This window comes from Alosa pseudoharengus, unplaced genomic scaffold, assembly GCF_046254945.1.
Source record: "Alosa pseudoharengus isolate Yale_2024_CS ecotype anadromous, Long Island Sound unplaced genomic scaffold, YU_APseudo_1.1 YU_APseudo_1.1_scf_10, whole genome shotgun sequence".
Classification (NCBI taxonomy): Eukaryota; Metazoa; Chordata; class Actinopteri; order Clupeiformes; family Clupeidae; genus Alosa; species Alosa pseudoharengus.
In genome coordinates, this window is record NW_027468565.1 from 31,890,801 (window position 1) to 31,910,793 (window position 19,993).

General features: G+C 41.7%; 1 protein-coding gene across 3 annotated transcripts in view; it reads right to left on the reverse strand.

Moving 5' to 3' along the window:
- vps9d1 (VPS9 domain containing 1) overlaps nucleotides 1-19,993 on the reverse strand; it is a 53,767-nt gene that overhangs the window by 11,293 nt on the left and 22,481 nt on the right. Inside the window, exons 4-14 of one of the 3 annotated variants that reach the window (XM_076270134.1) lie at nucleotides 17,941-18,088; nucleotides 16,798-16,909; nucleotides 11,191-11,253; nucleotides 10,741-10,793; nucleotides 4,938-5,025; nucleotides 4,736-4,821; nucleotides 4,108-4,622; nucleotides 3,849-3,978; nucleotides 3,052-3,257; nucleotides 1,977-2,092; nucleotides 17-102 (exon numbers count right to left, since the gene is read on the reverse strand). In XM_076270134.1, coding sequence (XP_076126249.1) covers nucleotides 1,989-2,092; nucleotides 3,052-3,257; nucleotides 3,849-3,978; nucleotides 4,108-4,622; nucleotides 4,736-4,821; nucleotides 4,938-5,025; nucleotides 10,741-10,793; nucleotides 11,191-11,253; nucleotides 16,798-16,909; nucleotides 17,941-18,088 — 1,505 coding nt within the window. In that variant the 3' untranslated portion in view covers nucleotides 17-102; nucleotides 1,977-1,988. Of the gene's footprint in view, nucleotides 1-16; nucleotides 103-1,976; nucleotides 2,093-3,051; nucleotides 3,258-3,848; nucleotides 3,979-4,107; nucleotides 4,623-4,735; nucleotides 4,822-4,937; nucleotides 5,026-10,740; nucleotides 10,794-11,190; nucleotides 11,254-16,797; nucleotides 16,910-17,940; nucleotides 18,089-19,993 lie in introns of those variants that run through there. The other 2 variants (XM_076270128.1, XM_076270118.1) reach the window with 2 other exon arrangements.

Here is a 19,993-nt window from a genome sequence, read left to right on the forward strand (position 1 = left end):
TCTAATGCAGAACTCACATAGCAGCTGTTTTGGGAGGCGAGTTTTCCTCATGGAGAGAGCGGTAGTCTTCAGCACACGCACAGATGAGCCTCAGTGTTCTCACTGTGAGAGAGAAACAGTAGCCAATTCAATAGAGTAACAACACACACACACACACACACACACACACACACACACACACACACACACACACACCAGAGACTATCCAAGGTGAACTGACAAAAGCTGCACACACAAACATGGGTGATACTTCTAGGCAACTGCAGTTGAATCAATTCATCCTTAATACTAGTGGTGGTCAGGGCAGCCATCTACCCACATCGCTGACAAAAATAGACTGACCAGACGTCAATTTAATCCATTCGATCATTAAAGACCTGTCAGAGTGGAACACTGGGACAAGTTCATAGGATCCATGTGTCAAATCCCCCCCCCCTCCACACTTGCTTGCGGTTGTCCATCGAATCCAATGATGACGTTCACTTCTGCCTTTTAACGGTGAGTTTTCTGATAGCTGAGTAGTCCTATCCTGGATCCACAGGTTCTATTGCAGGTGGGGCATGTTAAACATGGTATTGGTGTTGCTGGCAGTCATGGGTGTGTTCCTCCTGAGCCTTTGTTATCTCCTGACTGTCCTTTCCTCCTCTAGTACTTGGGTCCCGTCTAGACATAACTGCCGCCAGAAGTTGCAGCCAGCTGCCATGCTCTCCAGGTCCCCTTGGTTTGATTTTGGTTTGGTTTTTTCTTCTGGCCTCCAGCAGAACGCTGGCCCTGGTGTAGCTGGCTATATACAGTAGCACTCTGCGGGGCAGACGATTGTAGGGCATCCTTATCACATGCCCCAACCAACGAAGTTGGTGCTGGGTGATGGTGGCCTCAATACTCTTGCAGCCTGTTCTGTTGAGGAGATCAGTGTGTGAGGCACTCTACACACACACACACACACACACACACACACACACACCTCAGTGTGAGGCACTCGGTCACGCCAAGTGATTCCCAGGATGCGCTGGAGACCACAGATATGGAGGTGCTCCAGGGACTTGATGTGGCGGCTGTAAGTAACCCAGGCTTCACAGCTGCAGAGGGTGTTAGTAACCCAGGCTTCACAGCTGCAGAGGGTGTTAGTAACCCAAGCTTCACAGATGCAGAGGGTGTTAGTAACCCAGGCTTCACAGCTGTAGAGGAGGGTGGTGATGCAGACCGCTTGGTAGACGATTTTTGAGATTTTTGTGTTGAGATGAAGGTTCTTGTTCTGAAAAAGCCGCCGCCGGAGTCTCCCAAAGGCAGCTGATGCTTGTTTGATTCTATTCTGGACCTCATTGTCAATACTATTGTCTTCAGAGATAATGCTCAAACTTAGTGGGGCATCCAATACGGTGGAGGACTTCCCACAAGAGATCTCTCTGCACAGTGTCAAAGGCTTTGGAGAGGTCCACAAACGCCATAAACAGGTCTTTATGTTGTTCCCTGCACTTTTCTTGGAGTTGCCGGGTTGTGAAGACCATGTCGACTGTGCTCCTGTTCTCTCTAAACCCGCACTGTGAGTCCGGTAGCATAGACTCTGTGATGTCATTGATCAGCCTCTGTAGCATCACCTTGGCCAGGACCTTGCCTACCACTGCAAGAAGTGATATGCCCCTATGGTTTCCACAAATAGCCCTATCCCCTTTGCTTTTATATATGGTAACAATATTGGCATCTCTCCATTGCTGTGGGATGTTTTCATCAGCCCAAACCTAGGTGATGTAACGGTGTAGTGTTCTTGTGCAGAGATACCCCCCTTGTTTTAGCAGTTCTGCAGGAATATTGTCAGAGCCAGGAGACTTGTTGTACTTCAAGGAGGGGATAGCTGACAGAACCTCCAGGAAGGTTGGCTGAGGTTGTCAATAAGGGGAAATTCAGGCAGTTCATCCAGGATGGTATAGTCTGCATCAGAGTCCTGATTTAGTAAGGTGTTAAAATGTTCAGCTCACCTCTCCAGGATGCTATTCTGGTCTTTCAGGATTTTGAGCCCATCTGTTGTTTTCAGGGGGGTGATGCAGTGACTTATTGGGCCGTAGATGGATTTGACTGCATTGTAAAAGTTGTGCTGAAATCCAGACACACACACACACACACACACACACACACACACACACACACACACTTTCCACTCCCTTTATATCAACAGACTGGCCAAAGCACCTTCATCAAGGCGTACAATGTATGACTGTGATTTGAATAACAAACACAAATCAAATACGACCATGATACTTTTCGAGAGGAAGGATAACACTGTTTTAGAGCAGTAGTGGTACTGGATACGCTGTAGATCTACTTGCAGGGGGTTTTCCCTGCACATTAACTGCAGATCCGTGATCACTGTTTAACAAGCCAAATCATGAAATTTCTCATCACGTGCGTCTTCTATAAATAAACTCGTACTATTTCTCTTTTCAACAAATCTACGTCTATGCAATCATCCTCAACAGTGCAGAAAGGGAGCAAGTAGAAAGGAGCATCTGTGTCGAAGAAGCCGTAGTGCTTCAGCCTGGCCATCAAATCTAGCGGTAATGTCTGTTGCCTTATCGAGTGTCATCTGGTTATCCATCAGGTTACTGAATTGAGCCACTGAGTTTAGGAGATTTTGGTGGATTTTGGTGGCAGGTAAAAACTCCAGTACCCAGTTCAAAATGAGTCTTCTTCAGGTGATATTGCTAGCAACTATTAATTAGCCAATCTACAGTGAACTCATTGTACAGCATAGGAAAGTTCAGATTTTCTGGGTGCCATACTAACCCCATCCTTTCCATATTAGGCTGTTTTTTTCATACATGGATTAGGCCTAGTCCTAGACTAAAAGCTTTTTTCAATGGAAATTGGATTTGTTTTTGTTTTTTTAATTCCAAAACTAGGTTTAATCCATATACGTGAGACTAGCCCATTGAGCTCACTTATGGAATGATGATTCTAATCCTAATATCCCAACCCTTTCCCATTAGCATATGCAAATCATTCCTGTCCCTGGGATGAGGTTTTACCAGAGGACTTAAGTCAGACTTGGCTTACCGATGCACTCCAGTTTCCTCTGGGGACAGCAGTCCCTGCACAACATCTTCAGTTCCTGCACTGCTGGCTCATATGCATAGGCACCATTCAGCACAGATTGGTTACTGTGGAAGAGTTTTGATGGGACTCCAATGTCACCTGGTGACGCGTCTCGGTATAGCCTGGCGCTGATCTCGAAGGCCAGCTCTCGCTCGTGGTACACCTTTCTGTAGGCCACACAGAGACAAACACAAGACCCAGAACTTTTAATGTCGCTGGCACCCCCATTGCAAAACTACTACTCTAAGCACACCAAATAACAGTAAATACTAGCAGAAAGGAGATGGGGATCTTACCATAAATTACACTTTATGGAAATAGGAAGAGTAAGAGCAATGTAACATCCATAGCACTGTTATAAAAATGCTTTGCTAGTGATTTCCCCCACAACAAGTCAAGAACTCCACCTAGTGTTAGAGTATGATGACTGCAGTTTCATAAAATGAGTATGGATGTTGTGAACTGACAAAAGCCATGGCACTATATCTATTTTACACTGAAAAAAGCAATAGCACCTCAGTCTGTTCATACATAATCGTCTCTGATCTCAGTCGGACCTAAAGACTATAGTTTCCCTCGGGGATCAATAAAGTATCTATCTATCTATCTATCTATCTATCTAGTTCAAAGTGCTCCTTTAGAATGAAACCTTATTTCTAGTCACTCAAACACAAATGCTGAGCAAGTGTACGGCAAAAGCTCTACTTTCCTTCAGTAGCTAATCTCAATGGAGGTAATCCTGAGCTCCTATACTTTACCTGAACAATGCGAGAAGGGGACTCCATAGCGGTGTGAAGAAAGCCTCTTCTATGCTGGCCACACATATGTCTTTGGCACTTGCAGTGTTGAGACATTCGAATGACAGCAAACATAACGATAACAGTCGATCTAAAACGAACAAGAAAGTGCTATTTACACAATGAACTATTTACAAAGTTCTGCAGAAAATTGTCACTGCAGTGATAAATTACAATGAGCAACAGTGCTCAGTGCACACACACATGAACACACACACACCAATTGTATTGTGGATGTCCTTAACGATGGTCTTCAGGTGCTCCTTGAGGGCCCGCTCCTCCTGGTCCTGGATCTGAGAGTCGACTTCCCCATGCACAGGGTCAGAGGTCAAGTCCAGGTCAGTGCTCTGACCCCAGTCCAGCTGTGTCAGGAACTGCTCCAGGTCCTCGAAGGAGTTCTCCCGGTCAGGCGCGGTGTGGCCATGAGGCTCGTCGCCGTCGGTCTCCTCGTAGTGGGTGCTGTGGTCGTGTGAGCTGTGGTCGTGTGTGCTGTGGTCGTGCGAGAGTGACACGGACAGCGACATGTCGGACAGCGAGTGGACGACGCCCGGCGTGCTACCGTGGGAGCTGTCCGGGTGCAGCAGCAGGCTATGGGCACTGCGCGAGGGCTTGATGGGGGTTCCGTAGCCTGCCATGGGGCTTGGGGGGGCATACCTGCTGATGATGGGGTAGAGACGGTTGTACGTGCGGTATTGGAGCCGGTGGAGCAACATGACCACAGGATGGTCAGGGCAGCTGGAGAGGAGAAGAGATACATACAATTTTGTGAACTTATTCTAAGAAAAGTGAACAGTCTTGATATTATGATTCTTTGAGCTGTACATTAACTGTTACATTAAAGACATTACCTGAGCATGTAGTTGACGAGCCCAGAGACCAAGGCGGGATCTTCAGGATTCTTCTTCAGGTTTGCCTTCCACATCTTTGGCCAGTCCTTAGCAAACAAACGCACATGAATTAACCTACTACAGCACACTTCAACATGTCAGCAATATGAGAGCTGTAGCACACCATATCTAAAGGTAACATCACCACACGCAAAAGACTTACATGATCTTGTTCATATTCAAGAATGTTAGCATACAGTAAGCGCTGTTCCCGGTCTTCTGCTGACATGATGCTGGACGAAGCGAACCTCCTACACACACAAAACATAAATAAACAGCTGTAAGAAAACTCCCATTAACAAACAACAAAACAAGACTGTTTTCAAGCAAAAGGATCAACTGAAAGGACTGGGCTTAATGGTAATTCATTCTCTTTCTGGGAGGACCATTTAAGAGTTTATGGCTCATTTCTATGTGAATACAAACAGGATTGTTCCCCAATGCCACTCATACCAACTTGCTAGCACCACCTGTTGTACAATGCATTTTACTGCAAGCAGTTTTGACAGCTACATGGGTAGTGCAGTCAAAGATTATACATAGGCGGAGCAAGATATTTCATCAGGAGCCACTTCTGGGAACCGGGATCGCACGAGGGGGGTGGTCAAAATCCCCCTTTTATGCAGACCAGAGGCAGCGACTGTTCCATTCAACTCTATGGCCATAGCTCAGAATTTCACCACATACGTTAAGATCTTGGTTCTATAGAGTTAAGTGGAATGTGAATTTTGGGCATGTTTTCATGATCCTCAAACCCTTCTGACCATTGACCATTGAGCACAAGCCAATACAATATTTCCACAAAATGTTCCCAAATATCTCCTCTTTAGAGCTAGCTCTAAAGCCATTCAGGCTCTAGAAAACACCTGCCCTAGACGCAATTTCAAGTGCCATTGGTAAAAAAAAAAAGTGTGTGTGTAATTATTAATTTATCAATACATTAATTTACTCCTGCACTGTTTCATCAATGCCCTTACACTGCCAACACCTAAAACTACTATATATTTTTATATTCCATAACCTGCCCATAAACCTGTGCAAAACCTGTGTGTGTGTGTGGTTGTGTGTGGAATTGTTTGTGGAATTGTGTGTGTATTTGGAAAATAGCCCCACCCTTCACCATATCTAGAGACTGGCATGGTTTTATTTCAGTTAGCCTAATAGCTGGTTTGATTTGCATTGAGATGATCTTATGGAAAGTGCCCAATGCCAATCTCTAGGTGTGGTGAAGGGTATGTGATGATGTGGGGCTATTTTAATTATTTTAATTCCAAAGGCCAAGGGAACCATCAGGAAGCATAGTATCCTGGATTCATGAATGATTCATTCACTAAGAAAATTTGTGTCCGTAAAGGTTTAGTTGTAGTGATTGTGACATGCAAAATTCACCTTTGTTATTAAGTGTGGTTCTACAAACCGTTCATATTAAACGCAGCACTTTGTTCTTTCTGTAGTTACTTCATGTAAGTATGACTGTTCAGGGATCGCGGCCCCTTTAAATGTTATGAATGTGTGATGACGTGTAGCCCCATGCCTGTTTTGTTGCTGGACAGCGCCATTTTTATTCTCAGTGTTTTTTTCCAATGAAAATAAACGACACACGCATTTGTGTGCTCAACATGAGAAATTGTCTTTTGCGATTTACTGCAATTTCCACATAGTCAGCTTTAGCATGGGTTCTTAACATATGCACAGCACTGTATAATGTCTATTTATACTCTGTACATAGCCCTCTATACTCCTTATCTGTCACTGTAGACATGTCATCTGGAAAAGCTGTATTTATCTAACTATATACACTGTTGTACATAATTAATCTCTATCGTCTACATAACTGCACAGAATACTGTACTCAACCTGCACTTTGGTATTTAATGCTTCTTTTGCACTTCTGGTTGGATGTCAACTGCATTTCATTGGCTCTGTACCAGGGCTGCCAACTTTTCAAAAAACCTTGGAGTGAGATTTGGTGGGGCCAACCAAAATTTTGCTGCGTAAATTTTTGTTTGGCTCATTCAGCATTATACCGTACAGTAAAAAAAACGCACATCAGTGGTTCTCAGGTGTAGGGACCAGGCATGGACGGATTATGAGCTTTCGGGCCCTTGGGCCCAGATGTATTAAGGGCTCCCCACTAATTGTCGTATATGTGGAAGGGGGGTTTGGGGGTACTCCCCCAGAATTTTTTTAATTAGTTTAATGTGATTTCCTGTATTCTGGTGCATTTTGGGGATGGGCAATACTAAATTCAATCAGATTCATAGCCTACATCCTGATGTGTTGATATTGAGGCAATGATTCCATGCAAAGGCTTGGGCTTCAGGGCCCCCTGACACCTTGGGCCCCTGGGTCTGGGCCTGGAAGGCCCGTGCAGTAATCCATCCCTGGGACCAGGGTCCCAGAGTTATATGAACATTGGTATCAAAGGGATCTAGCCTACTACTAGGACCATGGGCGTCGGAGGCATTGTGAAAGTGGGTGGGACATTTCAGCGGGGGGTATGGGGTTCCTCCCCCAGAAATTTTTTTTTGGACTAGATGCAATTTCCTGAATTCTGGTACATTTTAACAGGTTATTTAGATACTTCTATATAACAAAATAAAGCCAGCCTACGAAATTAATAAAAAGTAAATCATGCATAATTTAAAAATAACTCAATAGGCTACTTGGCTATGCAATAAGGTTTCCATTACAGCACCGCGGACGTTCATCAATGAACGTATGAAAGCGGATGGTTTGTTTGAAATCCCGACACATGGAACGTAATAGTGATCATCAAATACCTCCCCAGATTTCAGTGCCCATCAGTCCCAACATTTAACAATATAATCAAACAGTCCAAAAGTAAATTAAATATCAAACTAAACCGAAAATGTCATGCTTTAGAAGGCCTACCAGTATCCCGCTCCAAGAAACGCATGTCTCAAAATAAAACTCGCATAAGAAATAAAGGGCTGTCTCGAATACAATCCTGCCCCTAAAGGCCTGTACTTTGTCTTAAGACCCCGGCCATAATTTGAGGATTTACAGTATCTAGGTAGACAAACTGGCTTCAGATATCCAACAGAGTGAATAGAGATTGTGCAGTCTTAGCTGTGGTTAGTGACGTGATGCTGTTAATGGGGAGTTTTACATAGCCTAGCGTAAACCTATAGGTTATTATTTATTTGGCATACCTATAAGGCTTTTTACCTTATCAAAAGTGAGGGGGACGACTGATGTCTTCAACACTGCGGGGGATTTGGCGCTTGTCACTGTGTGTGTGACAGAAGCGGAATGGGAGAATGCGTGTAACAAAAAAAAAAAAGTTTGAGCGATTTACGCGAAAATGGGAGAATCCAATGAAAATGACAATGAAGCACTAAACAGATGCTGAAAACAGCACTGGTATTTCACATGGCAAAAGTGGGGGTGGAGGGTCCAAACTAACAATTTTAAAGAGTGGGTGGGTGTTTTGTAAGAATTTAAGAAATGTTTGTATATTTTGCATCAATCAGATGCACTTTCAAAATAAATTCAGAGGTCAGACTTGCTTATTTTTATGGAAATATTTGTGCTGTAGCCTAAGCTATTTTGCACTTCAGAATTATAACCATGCACACGCAGGTGGAATAGTTATGGTGATATTGCAATAAGTTCACAACCACAAAAACATATGCTACATTTCACAGTTAAGAAATATGTGTAAATTTCAGCACTCCATGAAATTATGCAGAAGTGGTCACCTGTGTTATTCAGCTGGTTTATTTAAGATAATATATTGGTCATTGTAATGGCCATAGCCTATAGCCTACATGCTATTCCTTTTTCAGGATGTACCCATATCTGCATGATGTGAATGTTTGCATATGGCTTATGTCAGGCTTTATATCAATATTTGTGTCTCGTTATTTGATTTTCTTCATATTTTTGCATTAATGTCACTAGGAAGCATGCCAATATAAATATATTCATTTATCTGTAATGGGATTGGCTGGAACCTGACAATATAAGAACCATGATAGTGGGATAATCTATGGCTGAGCAATTTACAAAAATGTATGTAGGCCTACTGACAAATAGTTAACATTAGAATACATTATAATTTCGCCCCAATGAGGCTATGTAGAAATGTGTTGCAATTTCAAAACCGGATTACTCAGGAACCACTTATTGCACAGAGGCATGCTTTATATCCTCGTATTCGGTAGGTTTGCTGTTTATTGTGAAATAGGGTTTTCCACGTGTTGTGTGAAGGGTTAGTGAAATATTAAACCGAGAGTAATGGGTAAATGCAAATATGATTAGCCTAAATTGCACGTCGGTTCAATGTTAATTCTCTCGCGAACCATTTATCACAGCAACTTGGCGCTAATATCATTGGAAAGCTTAGATTCCGCACGTTCACATGATGTGTGATATCATATGTATAGGTTTAGTTTAGTTGAACCTCATCTGCCAGGTATTTGACCTACCAGGTTGACACTTCAGCGTGAAAAATACTCAATAATACTCAAAGCATAGCCTACCTGAAGCCGGGGAAATGCGGGGGGGGGGGGGGGGGGGGGGATGCGCCTGGGATGGCTTCTGAAGTAGCATCGCAAATGAGAGAAAATTTAGAAAATTCCACAGACAGGGGGTGCTCTTGAACCCTCTCACCGTCTCTGAAAGCATAATAGTGGCTCAACAGGTAGATCTATAGATAGGCTAAACTCATTTTTTAGGCATCTGACCGACCGGGTTGACACTTCAGCGTGAGAAATCGGGGGTGTGGCGTGTGAGCGTGTGAAACTAATCAAATGCGTGTGTCTCACGGCCAATGCGTGAGAGTTGGCACCTATGCTGTACCTGTACTCTGCTTAATGGCAATAAAGTTGAATCTAATCTAATCACTCTAGTCTAAGGGCCAATCAATTCTCTGTTTTACCCCTTCCCCTATCCCTTCATCTTACCCCTAGCCCTTGTCCCTCGAAACCAAGTGGGAAGACATAGGGGTGAAGAATATGGTATGAGATACCACTAGCCAACCATAAGGGAGAGCTAAATTATTGAAACACTTTAATTAACGTAATTTAGAGATCGTACCACACTGAAAGCTAATATTTTGTCACTAGCAACCTGTCTTCTGTCAAATAGGCTATCATTGCATTTTCAGCTCGGAATAAAACAGTTCAGGAATTATTTCAACAACAGCAAAACGTGCATGTTCGTTCGCAGCCTACCTTCTGGTCCGGGTGAATGAAACAGGGATGGGGGACAAAATAAACATGCAGTTTGCTATGTAAACATCCCACAACTCCTTCGATATTTTACAATAATATCCAAATGGTCGTTACTTGACATCAGAAGCAATCGCTACCTGTAATAGCCTGCGAGGAGTCGGCAGCAGGCCTATGCAGCATTCATATCAGACGAGCGGTAAAAAAGTTAAGCGAATTTAGCTGCTGTTGGACTTTTCATGGTATGCTGCCAATTCGCGGGGTAGACATGGAAATATGTAAAATGCGAGACATTCGCGCAAATAATGATGTGCTGTTAACATTCACAAAACAGCGATTTTTGAAAACTTCCTCGTGAAGAACAGGACCTTCAATATATGGTCACAAGATTGAATGCAACATAAAACAATTACCATTTTAATTTTATAATCCTTATTAATGCCAACATTCCATGTCAATGAATCTCTCGTGTGCTTATTTTTCCGGTGTGAGCGTTGTATGTTGGGTATTTCTCTTACCCCTCGGTTTCAAGTAAGCTCCCGATCTTACTTGGTTTTAAGGGGTATCTACCCCTTGCCCTTATCCCTACCCCTCGATCGAAATGAGAATTGAGATAGCCCTTCGTCTCACGTGCACGCGCAAAACCAAGGGGAAGGGGGAAGGGGTAAAATAGAGAATTGAGATTGGCCTTAAATCAAGAAGTCTCGAAGTGAAGCAAAACAAAAGTAAAGTAGAATAGGCTACTACAGGTGTGTGGCGAGTGTCTACCTATTGGCCTCCTCCTGAAGCCGCAGTCTTCGCTCCTCCATCTTCCTCTGGAGCTGTGAAGTTGAGGAAACTATTCAACTATTTTACAACTATTTTATAACTGTTACTGTCTTGACTAGTGTATTCATGAATTACAGGTGAGCTCTCAGGACAAGCACAGACCCACTTAATACCGCTCACTTACTCACAAAACTGTTGCTTCATAAACCAGACTGCATATGAGCAAGATATCTACAGTGGTGATTTAGTTAAATAGGCTGTTCCTCTCTGACCCCCTTCATGTTACAAGACAAAGGCCAGACCAAACAGACATAGCTTTTCTAACAAATAAACATCCCAAAATCCACTGTATAATATAGGGCTGGCAGCATGTCACAGTTGAAGTTTGCCTGTGTTTAAAGTGTGTATTGAGAGACAGCAACGTCTCTTGAATCCCGTGATAAAGGATACAGCATCTTGCCTGGCTTTGGCGATGATGAGGTTTTCCATCATTTGCCGCTGGAGGGAGAGGGTCTGCGTTTAAAAAGAAAAACGTTTAATGAAATCAAAAGATGAGAAACAGAATTCACCCATTATTTTGTCGAACATACCGCCTTTCTGTGTGTTGTGATCAGATCTCGATAGACTACAGTAAATGACAGGCTACTACCTAAAAGTCTACACTCCACAACCCCAAACAAAAGTGTCCCAGTTTATTCCAGATATAGGACTAGGCTACTGACCGATCCCAACTTCGGTAAAGTTAGACAGAAATTGGCAGATTCGCAAGATTTGCGTTTTGCGGTTCAATAAATCATAGGAGAAACGTTTTCATTGCATAATAGAGCGCTCTATCTAACCGTAGTAAGGTAGGTTTTCATTCGAAAGAACCGTGTAGGCCTACATATGTGGATAAATAAAACGCATCCCTGTGAGCATTTTACTTTCAGTGAGCGTCTAGGGACCGTCTACAAAGTGCAAAACCGAAAGTGGATACAAATACATTTAAATAGCTGTACTGTTATTGAGCCTAGTGCTTCCAAAATCATAGCACACAGCTAGTGCTTCCCTAGCACTACACCTGGCAATTAGCCCATTTCACAAGATGGGGCCGCTGTGTAAATCAACAGCACAGTCCCATAGACCAGTGGTTTTCAAAGTGGGGGCCGCGAGGGGGTGCCAGGGGGGCCTCAGCAAGTTGGAAGGAAAAATAAAAGCAAAAAATAAATACAATTGGAAAATGTAAAATATACCTATTACTTGTTATACAATGCCATTATAATAATGTGAGGCATATCTGAACATTATATTTCCCATGATAATGACTGGGAATAATAGTAGAGTGATAGCTCTCATATAGCAGAAAGCCCCAAATACAATTTTTACACACTGTATGCTCCATCGCGAAGTGCTTGTGGCTAAAATAATTATTAGGATTAGCTTAATGTATCTTTACATTTGCCGTAGTATTGTCGATGGGTTTAATAGGGGGGGGGGGTCACATCAAGGGGGTCCTTGGCCAGAACCTAGTGGTATTTGCGGGGCCTCGTCGTGGAAAAGTTTTGGAACCCCTGCCATAGACAGCAAAAGAAAAATCCACAGGAAAGACAAAAGCAGGAAGACGTTTTACCCTGCCAATTAAGGCATCATTAACATCAACGAGGCCGGACACCTGGACACTGTGAAATAGGCTTATTAGCCTACGGGAAAAACGGACTCTCCCTATTTATAATATATTTTTTATTGGGGGTAAAATTCAATAGCTTCACTGTTATTGAGCCAAGTACTTCCAAAATCACAACACACATCTAGGGCCTCACTAGCAACATACTACACCAGCTAATTATGGAAAAACGAACTCACCCTATTTATAATATATTTTTATTTGAAAAATGTAAATAGCTTGACTATTTTTGAGTCTTGCACTTCCAAAGTCACTCCAGACATCTAGAGTCTCCCTATCTGCTACACCTACTACTTTGGGAAATTATTGATCAGCCTATCTTTCATTAATCAATATTGAAAAAAAAAACAAGGCAAGCAGCAAGGCCATCCAGGGAGAAAGACAGACCTGGCATGTTAGAGCTGAGCTATCACAATAAAGACACTGTAGATGTGTGTAGTACAACCGTAGGGAGACCCTTGATGTGTAGAAGGAGTGTGGAAGCGCTAGACTCAATAACAGTGAAGCCATTGACATTTTCCTCTGAAATAACTCATGAAAAATAGACAGAGCCAGATCTTGCCATACTACGAGGTATGTTTCTTTTTGTGGAGTGATTTTTGAGGCACTATATTCAATGAGAGAAGGTATTGAATTTATTCTCCAATTAGTGCTGGGCGGTATGACCCAAAATTCTATTGAGATTGTTCAACAGCTGTAACTAGCTGGCTAGTAGGTGATGTCGTTAGTTAGCAACCCACCGAACACAGTGAAGTTTAATGATCTTAATCTTATCATTCATCTCACCTTAAGAATATTCACTGAAATGATCCAGGTAGCAAGTAAAGCATGTTATAGACATGAACTATAGCTGGCTAGTTAGAAATGATCCTGACTGTCATCAGTGCACCAAAACGAACTTTTTTGTTAATGTTTTGCCTGAACCGAACCGAAGCTCATGACATGCTAACAAGACATCCACATCCACATGAAGTTAACGTTAGCCTACCACTAACGTCATGTAAACCACACAATAACAATAAGGCATGTTTCTGATAGGCAGAGTAAGCACATTAGCAAAGAGGTTTTATTTTAAATTGTATAATTTTCAAAAAAGTATAATTATTGCAAGTCGCAATACTTTTTGTATTGGTTTTATACAAGATGTGAAATTTGCACAGTAGCCTACAAGTTCTGTATTTCGACTGCAATTGTCTTTGCATTCTGATTAGATTCTTCATTAGAATCATGAGTGGCTCTTTTTAAACAGCATCATTTTGTGGGGCCATGCAAAAGTGCATGTTGGAGTTATTCTACATCATGACAGTAAAATAGAGCATCCTTAGTCAATGTAGCAATTCCTCTCTCAACCTGTAGAAAATGTGAACATCTGATTATGCATGGAAAAAAAATACCGTCATATAGGCCAGTGTTTTTCAACCACTGTGCCGGGGCACACTAGTGTGCCATGAGAGATCATCAGGTGTGCCGCAGAAAATTACCCAAATGTCACTCACTGGTCCAAAAAAGCAACTGTTGCATCAAAGAATTTATAACCACATGCTCTCATTGATTGTATGATTGTATATTCACAGAATCATCACATATCCAGTTCATAACAACAATTAAATTAGATATAGTCACCTACAAATGAAACAGAGGGCACTTGTTTTATTGATTGCATAGAAGCCATAATAAGGCCATATCTGTGTATTATTTGAAGTTTTAGGCTATGGTATGTTTATTTTTTTCCACACACATGTTAGTGTGCCGTGGGACATTTTAAGTGTCAAAAGTGTGTCGTGGCACAAAAAAGGTTGAAAAACACTGATATAGGCTACCGTGAAACTGTAAGAATTTTGAAAAATACCGTGATATACATTTTGGGTCATACCGCCCAGCACTAATTGGAGAATAAATTCAATACCTTCTCTCATTGAATATAGTGCCTCAAAAATCACTCCACAAAAAGAAACATACCTCGTAGTATGGCAAGATCTGGCTCTGTCTATTTTTCATGAGTTATTTCAGAGGAAAATGTCAATGGCTTCACTGTTATTGAGTCTAGCGCTTCCACACTCCTTCTACACATCAAGGGTCTCCCTACGGTTGTACTACACACATCTACAGTGTCTTTATTGTGATAGCTCAGCTCTAACATGCCAGGTCTGTCTTTCTCCCTGGATGGCCTTGCTGCTTGCCTTGTTTTTTTTTTCAATATTGATTAATGAAAGATAGGCTGATCAATAATTTCCCAAAGTAGTAGGTGTAGCAGATAGGGAGACTCTAGATGTCTGGAGTGACTTTGGAAGTGCAAGACTCAAAAATAGTCAAGCTATTTACATTTTTCAAATAAAAATATATTATAAATAGGGTGAGTTCGTTTTTCCATAATTAGCTGGTGTAGTATGTTGCTAGTGAGGCCCTAGATGTGTGTTGTGATTTTGGAAGCACTAGGCTCAATGACAATGAAGCTATTGAATTTTACCCCCATTAAAAATATATTATAAATAGGGTGAGTCCATTTTTACATAATTAGCTGCTGTAGTAGCCTATGTTGCTTGGGAGGCCCTAGATGTGTGTTGTGATTTTGGAAGCAGTAGGCTTAATAACAGTGAAGCTATTGAAATTTCCCCCCATAAAAAATATATTATTAATAGGGCAAGTAATTTCCCCTAATTTTCCCTAATTAGCAGGTGTAGTCTGTTGCTAGTGAGGCCCTAGATGTGTGTTGTGATTTTGGAAGCACTAGGCTCAATGACAATGAAGCTATTGAATTTGTCAACCATTAAAAATAGATTAGGCTATAAATAGGTTGAGTCCGTTTTTTCCATAATTAGCTGGTGTAGTAAATTGCTAGTGAGGCCCTAGATGTGTGTTGTGATTTTGGAAGCACTAGGTTCAATAACAGTGAAGCTATTTAAATGTATTTGTATCACTTTCGATTTTGCAATTTGTAGACGGTCACTACACGCTCAGCTGAAAGCAGAATGTGTACACGGTTCTCTCGGATGAAAACCGGCTTGTTGTCTACCTTGCTACGGTTAGATAGTAGAGCTCTCTATTATGCAATGAAAACGTTTCTCCTGTGATTTATTGAACAGCAAAACGCGAATCTTGCGAATCTGCCCATTTCTGTCTAACTTTCCCGAAGTCCGATACCATGGAGGCTGGCTTATCTATTCTCAGAATTGTCGATTTTACGCAATAGCCAATTTAACTGCTTTGATCCTTGAGCGCAAAGTGTACAAGTGACCCTCAACATTAGTAAACACAAACAATTTACAACAATTTTCCAGTTTGCTGACAAATTAAGCATTAGTCACATCTTCGCCGACGCCCAGTCATATAAACCGAACCAGCTGAATTACTGTCACACACACACCACCTTAAGGTAATTCAAAAAACAGCCTCTACCTTAAGAAATGTCTTAAGTTTCTTCCATTGAGACCGGAGGTCCATCTGGCTTTCCCGACGTCGGTGAAACATTTTTGGCAACACGAACAAAATAGATAACTCTACAGGCTCCGGGTTCTAGGCTATTTCAGACTGGCAAATTGTGTTGGCTAAAAGGTGAATATGTGCATTCATTAAGGCAGTGTCGATTAGGGGCCTGTATCGAAATAAAACGCTAAATCGTAAATGTAAAATCGTATTGTTAGGCTAAACTTCCAAGCGTCTGTCCCCCAAACTTACTTCACTCCAAACATTTAACAGTTGGAGTCTGACTCACAACAGTGTCCTAACTCCAAGTGAACACGCTTTGGGTTACTTGCCACTCACTCACATAGCCTAATCATTCTTCCGACAAATCGACCCGCGAGAAAGCGATCACCTGGTCAAGAGATGAGACATGCGCAAAAACGAAACACATTTAGCCGCCCACAACATAGCAAGAGGCTGTCGGCCCACTGTCGGCCCACTGGGGGCAGATCCGGCGGTCCGCTTCCATTTTGCTCATTGGTTCTCTGGTGGCCCGCTGGCGGGTTGCAGACAAAAGGGCCAGTAGGCTAGGCCTATTTTGCCCCTATTGGTCTAAAATCTTTTTAATTTGTTCAGTTGTACTCCATACATTATTTTAATGTAATTTCGTGTATTTTCTTAATATTCATGAAAAGTTAAATTTAAAGAGACGGTGGTCCAATGGCGTACCGCAAAAGTGGCACGCCAACGGCGGCATAGGCCTACCGCGGTCCGCTATCTGCCAATCTGGGTTGGAATGTTTAGGTGGTTGCGAAATTGATAGCGCGAAATGTGTAACTTTCTCTTATTAGGCCTACTGTTGTGATATCTGCGCATAGTTTGCCTCCTCCTGAAACCGCAATCTTTTAAAATTGTAACACAATTTTGTTCGCAACTAGGCTACAGCTCGGCCAAAATACGCGCAAACACACACACAGCGTGAAATATCTTACCAATGATGTTTTCTGCGTTGCCTGTCCTGGAGTAAGTCTAGCCATTCGAGCCTCATAGTTTGCTTTCAACTTCTCATTCAGACGAGATGCCTCCTCAATTGGGGTGAGTTCCCTGATATCCCACAGAAATAGTAAGCATCATTATGCGTCTTCAAAATAGCCACAGGGCACAGATGAATGGCTCAGAGATGGGAATGACATCGAGCATTGAACAGCCAGCAACATCTCTTCTACCCAAAAATATGTGTGGTGACAATGATGTAATGTTTTAGATGCTACTTGTGCCAAAGAACACCTTTAGTCTACTTCTAAATGATAAATGAAAAAGTGAAAATATCTCTGTGCAGCTTGACAAAGAAAATTTGAAAAAAATTGACAAAGGCAAAAGTAGGCTATATTTACTAGGTGGATCATTATATCAGACACTTAAGATATTAATTATTTGTGTATTTTGTGACTTTTAACCATAGGCTATGCATGCTGTTAAATGTAACTATTATATGAATCAAGACTATACTAATTTGACAACATGATGATATAGTACAGGCCAAAAGTTTGGACACACCTTCTAATTTCAATGTGTTTTCTTTATTTTCATGACTATTTACATTGTAGATTCTCACTGAAGGCATCAAAACTATGAATGAATGCAAAGTTATTTGGTCCACTGATGAATATTTGTTAAGTTATGGCTTGCTGAATGTGGTATTAAATTAAAAAACAAATAGCAACTTTGAAGAAACTAGAATATAAGACATGTTTTCAGTTATTTAACACTTTTTTGTTAAGTACATAATTCCACATGTGTTCATTAATAGTTTTGATGAATCTACAATGTAAATAGTCAAATAAAGGAAACACAGTGAATGAGGTGTGTCCAAACGTTTGGCCTACTGTCAATCATCTCAGAGAGACAATTTAGCCATTCAGGAAACAGTGATCAGCATTTCCTGTCACCTCAAGACCGTAACATGCTCCTGTGTCTGTCTAGCGCACGAAGCATGTGACGAGAATTGAGTCATCAACGCACATGTAATGTGGGGGGTTTCATGTGCTTCCCAACAATTGGGACTGTGCGTCAATGACACACACAAATGTACACAGAGTACCACTTGCTTAAGTCACCACTGATTTCTGACTTACTTTTTGTCTGGGTTCTCCACTGTCTGCAGCCTCTGGAAGATCTCAGGGGGTAGAAAGGGGGAGGCCGTCCCCTCTCCCTCTGATAGGACACGCCGGTGCTTGAGACGAATTCTAGCGTTTGGTCTGCTATGGACATCTAACTCTATGTCTGCATCATTGATGGTAAAAAAAACAATAAAAAGCCTGTTTGAACACATGCATGACACTATAATTCAGCCCTGTGCAACTTCCTCATGTACCTATTTGACCTGATTAAACATTTCTACTTGTCACCTGTGGGTCACAAGATGGACAACCTGATTAAATCACTAATCTGTTCAGCAACAAATATAGCCAAATACCACCCCTGAATACTCTTCTAAGAGTCCCATGACAGGTCCAGAGTTCAGAGATACTCTAGAGTGGTTTCTTCTAGACCTTTGGCAATTGAATTGCAATGGCCGCATCATATAGACCCTGAAGTATAGCCGCGGCTGAAATTTTTGGTACCCTTCTATGGATAAATTCAATCTGTCTTTCACATTATTTGAAACTGATAAAAGTATCAGCATTCATCATTGCTCATTCCATGTTTAATGCAAATTAGATTATGTTGATTCTTCATTCAAATTAGACAATGTTGATTCTTCATTCAATAGAATATGTTGTTGCATAACCTTTAAAGGCAATAACTTCCAACAAACGCTTTCTGTAGCTGAATGAGATTCCTGTATCTGTCAACAGGTAGCAACAGGTAGCAACAGGTAGCCTACTCTTCCTGAGCAAACTACTCCTGCCATCTCAGGTTTAGACAGATGTTCAATGAGATTTAGGTCTGGACTCATAGGGGACTTCAGAATAGTCCACTGTTTGTTCCTTAACCCTTGACCTATGACTGAGACTGAGTTTTCTGACACTGAGATATACAGTATGTTTCGCTCCAGGATGCCTTCTAGTCTTGAGATGTCATTGTGGCCTGCAGAGTCTCAAGGCCCCCAGCCCAGATGCAGCAAAGCTACACCAAAACATAACCAAGCCTCCTCAATGTTTCAAAATAGGTACAGGTATGGTGTTCTTTTCTTGGTCTTAATTTTTTTGGTCTGTGAACATAGAGCTGATGTCACTTACTGAAAAGCTCCAGTTTTGTCTCATCAGTCCGAAGGACCTTTCTCCAGAAGGATTGTGACTTTTGCATTTTTTTTTTGCATTTTAGCCAGTTCTATTCTGGCTTAAAAAAAATGTTTTTCCTTTCAACAGTGGAGTTCTTCAAGAAATCCACTATTGTCCAAAAATAACAGATGGTGTGACACTGATGTACCTTCACCTTGAGTTCACCTTGGAAGTTCTCTTTGACTCTGTGTCTTCCAATTTGCACTATCATTCTATCTGGGTGTAGCCAGACTCAAATTATCATTACAATTTGGTAATATGCAATTTGGATTTGATTATGGGGCGTATTTCAACCTAGCCTGAAAGCCAGCCCAAATTTACACTGCCCACATTTGAGGATGTCAAATGCCTTCATCGCTGTCTTTTAAAGTTATTGCACTGTCAATATTTTGTATAACAGATGCGATAGCGGAATCGAACCATCTCTCTTCTGCGAACCAAATCGACTCAAGCTCTCTGTGGACATGGATGACTGCTAGCTACACTGCTTCCACCATCATATAAAGCCCGCCCAAATGATTTGATTGGCCTGAACACATCTTAACAGGCATAGCGACTTTTCAATGATTTTGTGGGCGGGATAAATTCAGGTTGGATTCCAGGCTACTCCCTCTGTTCAGTCTAGGGTCAATTTTCCTCTGGCAGCCCCATCCAGCGAGGTTGGTCACAGTCCCAAGCTGCTTGGTGATGTTCTGATTTTACCATATTGTCTATAATTGTCTTTCTGATCCCCTCAGGTAGCTATTTCCTTTGATTTCTCTGGTCCATGTTCATTTGGTGTACACAATGATACCAAACTGCAGAGTGACTACTTTTCTCCATCTAAATAGGCTAAATGACTGAATACAAGATAAAATACATCTGTAATACTAATAAAGGGGAGTTCATTTTAAACATCACTGTA